The 14,086-nt window shown below is 35.1% G+C and overlaps 1 protein-coding gene across 12 annotated transcripts in view; it reads left to right on the top strand.

The window, feature by feature from the left end:
- SCMH1 (Scm polycomb group protein homolog 1) overlaps positions 1-14,086 on the top strand; it is a 203,093-nt gene that overhangs the window by 74,100 nt on the left and 114,907 nt on the right. For all 12 annotated transcript variants that reach the window (XM_068539649.1, XM_068539638.1, XM_068539640.1 and 9 more), the window contains one exon: positions 4,816-5,050. In XM_068539649.1, the coding sequence (XP_068395750.1) occupies positions 4,852-5,050 (199 nt within the window). In that variant the 5' untranslated portion in view covers positions 4,816-4,851. The remainder of the gene's footprint in view (positions 1-4,815; positions 5,051-14,086) is intronic.

The raw sequence follows: 14,086 nt of genomic DNA, 5'->3' as shown, positions 1-14,086 counted from the left end.
AACATAGATTCAACCTGAAAACATTGTGCCAAGTGAAGAAAGGAGCCACACACATATTGTGTAATTTCATTTATATTAAACCTCCAGAATAGGCAAATCCACAGAAACAGAAAGTAGATTAATGGTTTCCAGGCATTGGGTTAAGGGGAGAATGGGGAGAGACTGCTAATGCGTATGGGGTTTCTTTTTGGGGGGGATTGATGAAAATGTTCCAAATTTAGATGGAGTGATATTTGCACAACTCTGTGGATATACTGAAACTCACTGAATTATACACTGTAAAAAGGTACATTTTCTGGTATATGAGTTAAACAAATACCTACCATATGACCCATCCATTCTACTTTCAGATGTTTACCCAAGAGAAAAGAAAGTGTATTTCCGATGAAGATTCATAGAAGGATGTTCATAGATTTATTTGTAATAGTTAAAAACTAGAAACACAACAAATGTTCATCAGCATGATATACTACTCAGCAGTGAAAGGAAATTAATTATTGATACTTGCAGCAGTATGGATGAGTATTAGAGTAGTTATGCTACTCTATGCTATATGAGTGATCATATCTACAAAAAACCTAAAGCCAACATCATACTTAATGGTGAGAAACTAGATGCTTTCCCACTAAATCAGGAACAGGAATATTCCCTCTCACCACACCTTTTCAGCATCATACTGGAAGTCCTAAATGTAGCAATAGGACAAGAAAAGGAAATAAAAGATATACAGATTGGGAAGGAAAAAATAAAACTGGCTTTGTTTGCAGGTGACATTATTGTCTATGTAGAAAATCTGAAATAATCAACAATAACAACAACAACAAAACACCTAGAACTAATAAGCAATTGTAAGAAGGTTGCAGGATACAAGGTTAATATACATAATACAAGCCTAATCAAAATTCCAGCACATTATTTTATGGATATTGAGAAACTGATTCTAAAGGTCACATGGAGAGGTAAAAGATGTAGAATAGCCAAAACGGTATTGAAGGAGAAGAACAAAGTCAGAGGACTGACACTACCCAGCTTCAAGACTTATCGATAAAGCTATAGTAATCAAGACGATGTGGTGCATATATATGGAATCTAAAAAAAAAAAAGTGGTTCTGAAGAAAGTAGGGGCAGGACAGGAATAAAGATGCAGACATAGAGAAGGGACTTGAGGACATGGGGAGAGGGAAGGGTAAGCTGGGACGAAGTGAGAGAGTGGCATGGACTTATATATACTACCAAATGTGAAATAGATAGCTAGTGAGAAGCAGCTGCATAGCACAGGGAGATCAGCTCGGTGCTTTGTGACCACCTAGAGGGGTGGGATAGGGAGGGTGGGAGGGAGATGCAAGAGGGAGGGGATATGGAGATATATGTATACATATAGCTGATTCACTTTGTTATAAAGCAGAAACTAACACACCATTGTAAAGCAATTATACTCCAATAAAGATGTTAAAAAAAAAAGAATAGTAGAGCAGAATGCATGTTATATTTTAATTCATATTTTCTATAGTACTTAGGAAGCTCAGTTTTATACACTTTCTGAATGTCATCTATTTTAAATGGCTTTTCATAATGTCGTACTTTTCAGAAATGTAATGTTCATTTTATATCATAGGAAGGAAACGTTTTACTTAAAAAAAAATCTCAGTAGCCCAGTTTACTGAAAATTGAGTTTATTTGACTTCTGTGTTTGAGAACTTGTCTTTAAAAGCCAAATACATTGGCCAGTGAAACAAAATGAAGCAGTTATCCCAATGCAAGATCTAATTAGCAGCTACATGTTTACCATTTCCTTAATGGGCTATTATCCCTGAAAGTTTAACTGAATTGTTTTTTTTTTGAAAATTCATAGATTGACAGGAGACATTGGCCTTCTTGCATTTTCTTTTAAGAACATCAGTTCTTAACAATATAATTGAAGTAATAATTATTTATAAATACTTTTAATAGTCCATAGTTTACTTAATTTTTTCCAGCTGTGGTTTCCTTAAGGGTACAGCAGGGACAATACAATTTTACCTTAAAGAGTTGTGAAGATTATGTAATCTAATGAATGGAAAACACTTCATAAACTATAAAATGTAGTACAAATATAAAGTATCAGCTCTACTAACATAGGTTATTTGGACCTATTTTATTGTTGTTTTTCCTGTGTTGCGTTTTTCCCTTTGACACATGCTCCCTCCCGAAGACTGTCCTATTCACATATCACAGATTTGATGGTTAGGGTAGAAAGGAGTACACATGTCCTTGCCTACAAATTTTAGTAGTTGTGTTTAAAGAAATGCTCTTTGATAGAAATTAAGACCCCCTTAAATGATCAAATAGTTGTATTTATTATGCATTTAAGTTTTCTAATGTTTTAATTAAAAGGCTTAAAATTCTCAAAAAAAAAGAGATTGTGGTGTTAGCAACAGATAGGTAAATGGAACAGAATAGAGAGCCCAGAAATAGTCCCATAAAAATATAGTCAGCCTATCTTTGACAAAGGAACAATGCCAATACAGTGGAGCAAAGATTGTCCTTTCAACAAAGGTCTTAACAACTGGAGAGCTGCATGCAAAAAAAAAAAAAAAAAAAAGGGAATTTATATACAGATCTTACACCCTTCACAAAAATTAATTCAAAATAGACCACACACTTAAATGTAGAACACAAAACTATAACGCTCCTAGAAGATAACACAGGAGAAAACCAAGATGACCTTGGGTATGGCAATGACTTTTTAGATAAAACACCAAAGGCACAGTTCATGAAAGAAATAAGTGATAAGCTGGACTTCATTAAAATAAAATCTTCTGCTCTGTGAAAGACACTGTCAAGAGAGTGAGGAGACAAGCCACAGACTGGGAGAAAATATTTGCAAAAGACATGTCTGACAAAGGACTGTTATCCAAAATATACAAAGAACACTTAAAAACTCAAAATAAAAAAAAACTCAAAAAATGGGCCAAAGATGTTAACAGACACCTCACCAAAGAAGATCGGCAGATGACAAAAAAGCATAAAAAAGGTGTTCTAAATCATATGTCATCAGAGAAATGCAAATTAAAACAACAGTGAAATACCACTGCATACGTATTGTAATGCCAAAATCCAGAACACTGATAACACCAAGTTCTGGCAAGGATGTGGAGCAACAGGAAATCTCATTCATTGCTTGTGGGAACGCAAAATGTTGCAGACATTTTGTAAGACAGTTTGGTGATCTCTTATAAACTAAACATACTCTTACCGTACGATCCGGCAATTGCATTCCTTGGTATTTACCCAAAGGAGTCGAATATTTATGTCCACACAAAAACCTGTATATATATATATATATGGATGTTTATTGCAGCTTTATTCATAATTGCCAAAACTTGGAAGCAACCAAGATGTTTTTCAGTAGGTGAATGGATAAATAAACTGTGGTATAGCCAGACAATGGAATATTATTCAGCCCTAAAAAGAAATGAGCTATCAAACCATGCAAAGACATAGAGGAAGCTTAAATGCAGCTTACTAAGGGAAAGAAGCCAACCTGAAAAAGCTATGTACTGTATGATTCCAACCATATGACATTCTGGAAAAGACAAAACTATGGAGACAGTAAAAAGATCAGTTGCCAATAACTGAGTGGATGAGTAGGCAAAGTACAGAGGATTTTTAGTGCAGTTAAACTATTTTGTATGATCCTATAATGATGGATACATGTCTACATTAGACCAAATTCATAGAATATACAACACCAAGAGAGAACCCTAATGTAAACTGTGGACTTTGGGTGATTATCATGTGTCAGTGTAGGTTCATCAGTTTTAACAAGTGTGGTAGAGGATGTTGATAATAGGGGAGACTCTGCACCTGTTACGGCAGGATGTTTATGGGAAAGCTCTGTACCTTCCTCTCAATTTTGCTAAGTTTTGAACCTAAAACTGCTCTAAAAAAATGTGGTCTTAACAAAAAAGTAATGAATTATTGATATATTCAACAAATGGATGAATATCAGAATAGTTATGCTGAGTGAAAGAAAGTAGACCCCAAAAAAGAGTATATTCTCTATGATTCCATTTAAGTCTAGAAATGCAAACCAGTCTACACTGATAGAAAGTAAAGCAGTGTTTGCCTGGAAAGAGGGGTCTGGGAAGAGCTAGACATGGAGATTATAAAAGGATATGCAAGACTTGAGAGTGTGTCCATGTTCCTTATCTTGATTGTGGTGATGTTTTCCAGGGTGTACGTGATGTATATGGTGTCATGAGTGTATACATATGTCGGTACTTACCAAAGTGTATAGTTTATTGTATGTCAATTATAACTAAAAGTTGTTTTAAAAAATAGGAATTGATTTATAAGTTAATGTCAAAGTAAGAAAAAAAATCAACTGCCAATGGTTAGTCTGTGTGGTAGACATACAAACCAATACACTGAAATGCTCCATGAAGAGGCACTAAGGATATGATAATTTAATAGGATGATTTCTAAAAAGAAAATGTTAAGAACACCTGGAGGGTTAAGGATTTGGAGACGATAGGATGAAAAACAGCATTTAAGCAAGGGCCACTTGAGACACTCTTGTCCTTTTCTTACTGGTGAGTCAATATTTGATGCTTCAGTGGGAAGTAATTTTTTCCCTTTCATTTTACATTTCAGTGTTTATTTTGTATGAAACCCTTCCTAAGTATTAGGGAATAATTCAAGGGGGTTGTTCCTAACCCAGCTGTAACCAGTTTGAGTCCAAAGCATAAACTTTCAGGTTCCATCTCTTAATATCCTTAATGGAAATGCCATTTATTCTTAGTTTGCCTAATCCCCATGGCTTGTTCTCCTCAGTCCTACACACCTCCAAGCAACGAGTTCAAGATCAGCATGAAATTGGAAGCACAGGATCCCAGGAACACCACATCTACCTGTATTGCCACAGTAGTTGGACTGACAGGCGCTCGCCTCCGCCTTCGCCTTGATGGCAGCGACAACAAGAATGACTTCTGGCGTCTGGTTGACTCAGCTGAAATCCAGCCTATCGGGAATTGTGAGAAGAATGGGGGTATGCTGCAGCCCCCTCTGGGTGAGTAGCTAGACCCAAGCTCTCCCTAGCCCATTAGTTATCTTCCCTAAATTGTACATCCTGTTAAAGGAAAACATAGGGTCCTCTGCCTATCCCTTCTTTTTCATATGGTGCAAAAGAAAAGGCCCACCTAAAATGAAATGACCTGAAAAATCTGGACCTATCCATTCTACATTAACTTATGGTAGCCAAGCTTCTCTCAAGCTCTTCTTTTTCTAACAAAAAGCCGCACATTTCATCCTTCTTTATCACTTCCCCTTTACCCTGAGAAAAAGAATGGAAGGAGATCTTGACATTTAACTTGCCTCAAAAAACCATAGAGTTTTCACCAAATCCTACAGTGATAACAGGAAGTGAGAGAAAAATCTCCCAGTAGAAAGGATGACTATTACAAAGATCTGTTATCTCCTTTCCCCTAAATTTTTACTTGGTCCTTGGAATTTTCTCACTTTGAATCAATTATTAAGTAAAATGCATTATTTTACTTAAACTAATAACCCCACTGTATTTTTCTCCTCAAGATCAGATTCACCTTTTTTTGCCTCAGTATACCTGCATGATTTAGCCCATCTCATCAGTTACTATTAATCACTATTGCAGTGAGTCTCAACAGAGGATAGAGAGAGAAGGGTTATAGGCTATGTTCCCTTCAGGAGGCTGTGCTAAATTAAATGAGCATTAGAGGACAGTATCATTTGAAAGACCTCCCCAGGTGGTTATTTAACATTTTCCTCCATTAAAAAAAATTATTTGTAATGTAAACTTTCAAATGTATACAAAAGTAGAAAAAAATAGCACAGTGAATGTCCATGTATCCTATACACACTCCCTGCCTGCTCCTGCCCAATTGCCTAAACATGGTATCATTTTATCGTTAAATATTTAGTATGTATCTCTCATAGTTAATATTTTAAAAGCATAATCATAGTAACATTATCACATGTAAATAATGATAATTCCTTAATATCAACGAGTATTTACTCAGTGTTTAAATTTTCCCTAGTGTTTGTCTATCTGTCTATCTGTCTCTCTCTTTCTCTCTCTCTTTATTCCATTTTCTGTGAATCAGGATCCAAATAAAATCAACATATTGCAGTTGGTTGATATGTCCCTTAAGTCTCTTTTAGTCTATGGGTTCTCCTTGTCTCTCTTATTTTTTCTTGCAATTTATTTGTTGAAAAACCTAAGTCATTTGTCTTTAAATTTTCCCACAATTAGATTTTGCTGATTGTATCTCTGTGGTATCGTTTAACATGTCCTCTCTTCCTAGAAATTGGTAACTAGATCTAGAGGCTTGATCAGGTTAAGGTTCAATTTTTTCGTAAGAATATTTCATAGGTGGTGGTCTTTATTAGGAAGCATATATGGTCTGGTTGTCTCTCATTTTATAATGTAGCAGCCATTACTGCTTGTGGTCTAGAGCAGGGGTTGACAGATTTTCTTAAAGAGTGAGGTAGTAAGTATTTCAGGCTTATGGGCCATACCTTCTCCATTGTAACTAGTCAGCTTTGTCCTTGTAATGTGAAAGCAGCCATAGATGATACATAAACAAATGGGCAAGGATGTGCTCCAGTAAAGCTTTATTTACAAAAACAGGTGGCCAGCCTTCTGGCTATAATTTGCTGACCCCCTGATTTAGACCCATCACTTCATTATGGTTGCAAAATGGGAAATTTTAATATTATCATTCGGTCCACATAAATTAAATGGAACATGTCTATTTAAATAAACTTTCATCAACTATTTGGTTATCCTAAAGTACAGTTCATGCAGGAAAGACAGTTTAAATGCTTGATTCTTTTCTTTATTTACCGATTTTCAAAATAATAAATTGGATTACCATCATCCTCCAAAATTATTTATGGCTAGTGTTGTTGTTGTTGTTTAGTATCATAAACTCAAAGATTCATACATAATTGATGTGTTTCACTCCATTGCACTAACTGTCCTTATTGATTCTTGAATTATCCCATCTTTGGCATCATATATATATAAATCATTCTTAAAGTGAAATCTATAAAACAAAGTATATTCAGAGAAATCCCCTTCACCTTATCCCTTTCTTCTGCTATAGGGTAACTAACCACTTACTTTTAATTTAATAGTTTATACTCCAGTTTTTAAAAAATAAGCAAATATATCCGTATGAGTGTGTGTGTGTGTACATACATACATATGTATTCCCTGTCTTCTTATATAAATGACAGCATATTATACATACTTTCTTCAATCTTACTTTTTTCATTTAGCAATATATCCTAAAGATGACTTCTTAGTTGTATGAAGATGTTCCTCATTCCTTTTTGTAGCTGCATAGTACCGTAAGATTCTCAACCTACTTTATGAATCACTGTTTAGAAGCATCTTGATAGGCTATTAAAAAATGTAAGTTCCCAGGGATAATGGTGACCATCTAAATCAAAATCTTTCCATAAATTCTCCAGAAACATACAGATCAAAAAGGAAAGAAAATCAAACCACCCATAACTCATGCCTAAACATAACCAGGAGTCAAGAATACCACAGATGGGAATGTAAATTGATACAGCCACTATGGAGAACAGTATGGAGGTTCCTTAAACAACTAAAAATAGAACTACCATACGACCCAGCAATCCCACTACTGGGCATATACCCTGAGAAAACCATAATTCAAAATGAGTCATGTACCACAATGTTCATTGCAGCTGTATTTACAATGGCCAGGACATGGAAGCAACCTAAGTGCCCATCGACAGATGAATGGATAAAGAAGACGTGGCACATATATACAGTGGAATGTTACTCAACCATAAAAAGAAACGAAACTGAGTTATTTGTAGTGAGGTGGATGGACCTAGAGTCTGTCATACAGAGTGAAGTAAGTCACCAAGAGAAAAACAAATACCGTATGCTAACACATATATATGGAATCTAAAATAAAAAAAAATGGTCATGAAGAACCTAGGGGCAGGAGGGGAATAAAGACGCAGACCTACTAGAGAATGAACTTGAGGACACAGGGAGGGGAAAGGGAAAGCTGGGACAAAGTGAGAGAGTGATATGGACATATATACACTACCAAATGTAAAACCGATAGCTAGTGGGAAGCAGCCGCATAGCACAGGGAGATCAGCTCGGTGCTTTGTGACCACCTAGAGGAGTGGGATAGGGAGGGTGGGAGGGAGGGAGACGCAAGAAGGAGGGGACATGAGGATATATATATATGTATAGCTGATTCACTTTGTTATAAAGCAGAAACTAACACACCATAGTAAAGCAGTTATACTCCAATAAAGATGTTAAAAAAAAAAAAAGAATACCACAGATTTCAGTAACATGTTGTCTACATGTTCAGATATAAAGATCTGAAACCACTAGAGCTAGTACCCACCCCATACCAGAATGAAGAGTTTTATGTAGGTAGAAACTACATTAAAAAGGGAGAGGGCAATGGGAGCCTAACACAGCCAAAGTCACCCCCAGAAAAAGACAGTGCCATCCAGAGTGGGAAATACTGAAAGAGAGCTAAGAGCTACTTGATTAGAGCCTTGGCTACTGGAGAATCAGAAGAAAGAGAGTGAATTAAAAGAGTGAGGGACTAGAGATAGCAGTCTTGGGAAGACAACTACCTTTGTGGGAGAGGTAGCTATAATACTGAAGGAAAAGAAGGAAACCATGGGTAGTAATTTAGAGTTATGCAGGAACAAAAATGAATCATAAAATCAAAAGACCTACAAACCTTCCCATCCCATCCCAAATAGGCTCATCTACTAAAGAAACTGCATTTCACTATGCCAACAGAAAACTCATGACCCAAGTTCCCTGCCAAAATGGAACATCCTGTTTTTTGCAAGCCCAGGAGAATATAAGACATTTCAAAGGATTAAGAAACAGCAGTCAACATCTATAAAAAGCTTCTACGTGAAGAAAAACAGAAATAGAGGATAAAACCACTTTAACTATTGAAAATTCTACAGCCAAAATCAGTGACTAGCCAGAGGAAAACTGTTGCACAATAACCCATCTCAAATAAGTATTGACAGATATGAAAAAATACCTTGAATCAAAAATTTTAAGTCAGACTAGAAATGCACAATAGACAAGAAGATGTGAAAATAGAATTGTTCAAACTCAAGAAAAAAATTGAAAGAAAAATAATCTCAATTGAAGACTCAATTCCAGGGTACCCACTGGGACAATAGATTCAACTGGAAATATAATAAGGGACATTGAGAAGAGAAATAAAAATAAATATTAGAGAAGGTTTAAAAGTATCAGAAAGGAACTGTTAGATATAGAACATAGTCAACAAAGACCCAATGTGTATATGTATGTGTACATATATATTTGGAGTCCCTGAAGAAGATAAACAGAATTAATACTTAAAATTGTAATATAAGGAAATTTTCCAAAAATTAAAGAACACCTAAACCTTCATATTGAAAGGGCCTACCTTATTCCTGGAAAGATTGATCTAGATTGGTCAACTCTAAGACATATTCTAGTAAAACTATTATACTATAAGAATAAAGAAAAATTCATCTAAGCCTCCAGCAACAAGGCCAAATTACTCACATGGGAAAGAAAGTCAGGTTTGCATCATACTTCTCAACAGCAAAATACAAAGCAAGACTAAGTGGAGCAGCGTTTTTAAGAAATTCAAGGAAAGAAAATGAAAAGACAGGTTTTATATCTAGACAAGCTGTTTTTTCAAGTACTGAGATTATACTGAAAGAGTTTTCAACATGCAAGAACTCAGGAAATGTTGTGACCCCAAGCCCTTCCTAAGGAATCAGTTATGGAAAGAGCTCCATCCAAACAACAGATGATCAATCTAAGACAAAAACAAAGGTAGGGACAAGAGTAGAATAGTATGGTATCAGTCTGGGTCCAGTGAAGAAAGAGAACCCACACAGCAGTTTAAACACAGAAAGTTTAATATATGTGTTAACTATAACAGAGGATTGGAGTGAGGGATTGGCTAGTCAAAAGGCAAGAGAACTCTAAAGAATATAAGAAGAGCAGACATAAGGAGAAGCCACTACACTGGGGCAGAGATAGAGCACCGAAGGAAGAGCCTCCCTTCCCCCATCTCAGGGCTGAGACGTAGACTCCCCGTTGGAGGCGGCACAACTGTGGCTCACTGGATGAGAGAAATCACTGTGGTGCCACAGCAGTGGAACTTGCTAGAACTCTGTCCTCCAGGGTGCTTCTCAGCTTTCTCAAGCTGTTCATGGAGAGGTGTGTTTCTGGAGAAACTCTGCTACAAAACCACTTAAGATGGGGAGGGTGGTGCTGCTACTGGCTGCCCTGCACTCCCGGACCTGGGCCACAGGGGAGATGGGGTGCTGCAGGGGCCTGCCAAGCCAACACAATGTAGCCAGAAAGCAAGCCCCTTTCCTCCTGTCGTATCTGTAGATGGGGTCCCGGGTATCACTTAAAACTGATAAACCAAATAGTAGAAGCCTAAGTGAGGAAATAAGGGAATTAAGGACATTATCACATATGTTAGTATAAAGGTAACTACTAAAACAAAATTCCAGAACTTCCTAAATACCAAAGGAAGAAAAAGATCAAGAAACAGATGACACAAAGAGATGAACTAAATATGGAAAATGCAGTAAATAAAACATAATGTGACAGAGTTGAGACCAAATGTGTAATTTATATTAATAAATGTAAATGGTTTTAACTCACCTATTAAAAGAAAAAAATTTCAGATTGGTGCTCAAAGTCAAACCCAACTTTATACTCTGTACAGGAGACATACCTAAAGTAAAGTGAGTCAGAACAGCTAAAAATAAAAGGATGATCAAGGATATATGAAGGAACTTCAAACAATATAATAGCAGAGGTTACAATTCTGTTATTAGACATGGTAGAATTAATAAAATAGATATTATGGTAGATGCAAGGAGACATAGACAAACACACTAATAGGAGAATTAACACACCTCTCTCAAGACAAGACAGGCTAAGAGGACAAAAAGTAAAGGGGTTGAAGACTTTAATGAATAAGATAGATCATATGTGTGTGTGTGTGTATGTATGTATGCATATCAAACTTTATACCCTGGTAAATGCCCTTCCACCTTGAAATTTAAAACTCTTTAAACAACTTTTGTTTGAAAAATGGAAATATAAACCAAAATTTTAAAATTCCTAAAACATAATGATAATAAACCTCACATCAGAATTTTGAGATACAATTAAAGCAGTGGTTGGAAGAAAATTTATAGCCTTAAATACCTGACATAAAGGAAAATGAAAGGATAAAAATTGCGAATTTAAATTCCCAATTCAAAAAGCTAGAAAAAGTTACACTCCAAAGCAAATACAAAGGAGAAATAAGTAGAAGAAAAAATAAAGATAGAACGAGAGATTAATGTGGTAGAAAATAGAAAAGCAGTAAATCAAAATACTGTTTCTTTGGAGAAAACCTCAACAAAATAACAAACCACTAGTTAGCCTAATAAAGAAAAAAAAAGAATAAGCACAGATATACAAAAGTAGAAATGACAAAGGTGGGGAATAGCTCTATGTAAACTAGGAAAGCTAGGTGAAATAGGAAAACACTGTTTGTCAAAATTGACCCTAGGAGCATCACGTATGTTTTCAAAGCACTTACATTAAAGCACTGCATGCAGATTATTTTAGAGGGAAATCCTACAAAACCTTGAAGACCAGATAATCTCAATGCTACTTAAGTTGTTGTACATCAGTGATACCCAACAGAACTTTCTGTGATGATGGAAATGTTTTGTGTCTTTGCTGTCCAGTATGGTAGTCACCAGCCACATGTTTCTGTAGAGCACTTGAAATGTGTCTACTGCAACTAAAGAATTGAATATTTAATTTTATTTTAATTATAATTTAAAGTTAAAAACCTATGTGGTTGGTGGCTACCGTACTAGACAGTGCATTTCTAGATCATAGAAAAAGGAAAATATCCAAATTCTTTTTATGAAGCAGGTAGAACTTTGATACTTAAACCTGATTTAAACACACGCATGCACACACACACACACACACACACACACACACAGCCTCATGTGTGAATATTATTACAAAACACCTAAATAAAATACTAGGAATTAGAGTTCAACATATTTACAACAATAATTCATCAAGACAAAGTAGCTTTTTTTTTCTGGGAATGAAAAGAATATTTAACTTCAGAAATGCACATATATATAATGTACATGAACTTACATATATTTTGTATACTTAGTTTTATAAAAAGAAACACAGGACTGTTAAAACCAGAAAATAATGAAAAGGTCACCTATTGGGAGTGTCTGGGAATAGCGTGGAAAGCATAGAAATGAGAGTGAGACTTCTCTAAAAATACCCTTTTATATTCTTTTGACTTTTGAATTATATAAATGTCTTACTTAATACATAAAATTAAACCAAAAAAAAAAAAGATGAACAAACCATATCCTAAAATTGACTATAAACAGAAACAAACTGAACTCTGTATCAAATGGATATCATAACCACATTGAAGAAAGAGTTCAAACAACTTGGACACAGAACCTTCACAGTACACCCTCAATGGGACATATTTCAAAGGAAAGTGGAACTGCAAAGAAATTCTGACTTTTTCTTAATAATGTTAGTGGTTTCACCCTAATAATCTGAAACTATTTTGCATGTATTGAAGATAGAGCAAATGAGTAAATAAGATACAAGTATGGGATGGAAAAGATGAAGAAGAACCCTTGCAGTGTAGGATTTGAATTGGAGGTTTGTTATGAACTCTTAACTTAAAATAGGTATATAAGTATATATTAATATGTATTAAAATATACATAAATATATATTAATATAATACTTATTCACTTAGAATATATACGTATGTATATGTATATATTCTAAGATAATACATGTATATGTATATGTATGTATATATTCCAAGCTCTTTTGAAAAGGCCTGGAAACAATGACTCCTCAGTAGCAATGGGAGCACCTTGATTTGATTTCTAAATCCCATTCTCCACTAAAAGGAATCATGGCTTCTTGGAGCAATGGCTGATTCCAAGACAGAGCAACAGAGAAAACGTAAGGTGAATCTGGAAGATCTTATTTTGCCAGAAAGCAAAGAAGTCTCAAAGAATGATGGGTACATAGCAGAAGGATACAGGAGCCAGTTTAAAGGGACTCTGACTAGCCAAAATTGGAAAAATATGACCATCAAAGAGAATAATAAAAATAGAAGAACAATAGTAATAGCCTCATGGGTCCCTAGTGATACACAAGGAAAAAAATTGAAGTTGCAGAGAAAGTTCTTCTTTACAGAATATCAGCTAACAAATATAAAGAATAATAGAAAATTATCATTTTGGCAACCACCATTTTAATGGATTCAGACCAGGATAATCAATGAATGCTAAAACAAAGAAAAAAAAAAAGCTTATTGGAGAATAGGATATTCACACATTCTCAAAGTTTCTCCCCACTGATTATCTATTAATTACAAGGGGAAATTACAATGAAGAAATCTTTCAGTCATTCCTTAATAAGTGATCAAATTCAGTATCATTAATAATTAGACAAACTGACATTATATACCGCTTGAAGCAATGAAATGAGAAGTACTCAACATCCCTTGTGTAGTATCTTTGTCAAAACTGTTTAGCATGAATGTAATCATAAGGAAACAATCAGAAAACATCCAAATTGTGGGGTTCTATAAAACAGGCCAGACTCTTCAAAAGTAACAATTTCATGAAAAACAAAAGGCAACTGGACTATCCTAGATTAAAGGAGACTAAAGAAACTTGACAACCAAATGCAATATGTCATCCGTGATGTATTTTAAAAATTAAACACCTATAAAGATTCGGGCACAGTTGAAGATATTTTTATTTAAATGTATTGGATATGATAATATTGCAGTTCTAAAGGAGAATGTCCTTGTTCTGAGGACAAATGTCTTGACGTATGTAGAGGTGAAGTCTATATCATGATGTCTCTAACTTTCACATAGTTCAGAGGAAAAAGTGTGTGTAGATAGATGGAAAGCAATTGTGGTGAAGTGTTATTAGTTGC

Source organism: Eschrichtius robustus, chromosome 3 (genome assembly GCF_028021215.1).
Source record: "Eschrichtius robustus isolate mEscRob2 chromosome 3, mEscRob2.pri, whole genome shotgun sequence".
NCBI lineage: Eukaryota > Metazoa > Chordata > Mammalia > Artiodactyla > Eschrichtiidae > Eschrichtius > Eschrichtius robustus.
The sequence above is the reverse complement of the archived record's forward strand: the minus strand, read 5'-3'. Positions and strand labels throughout refer to the sequence as shown.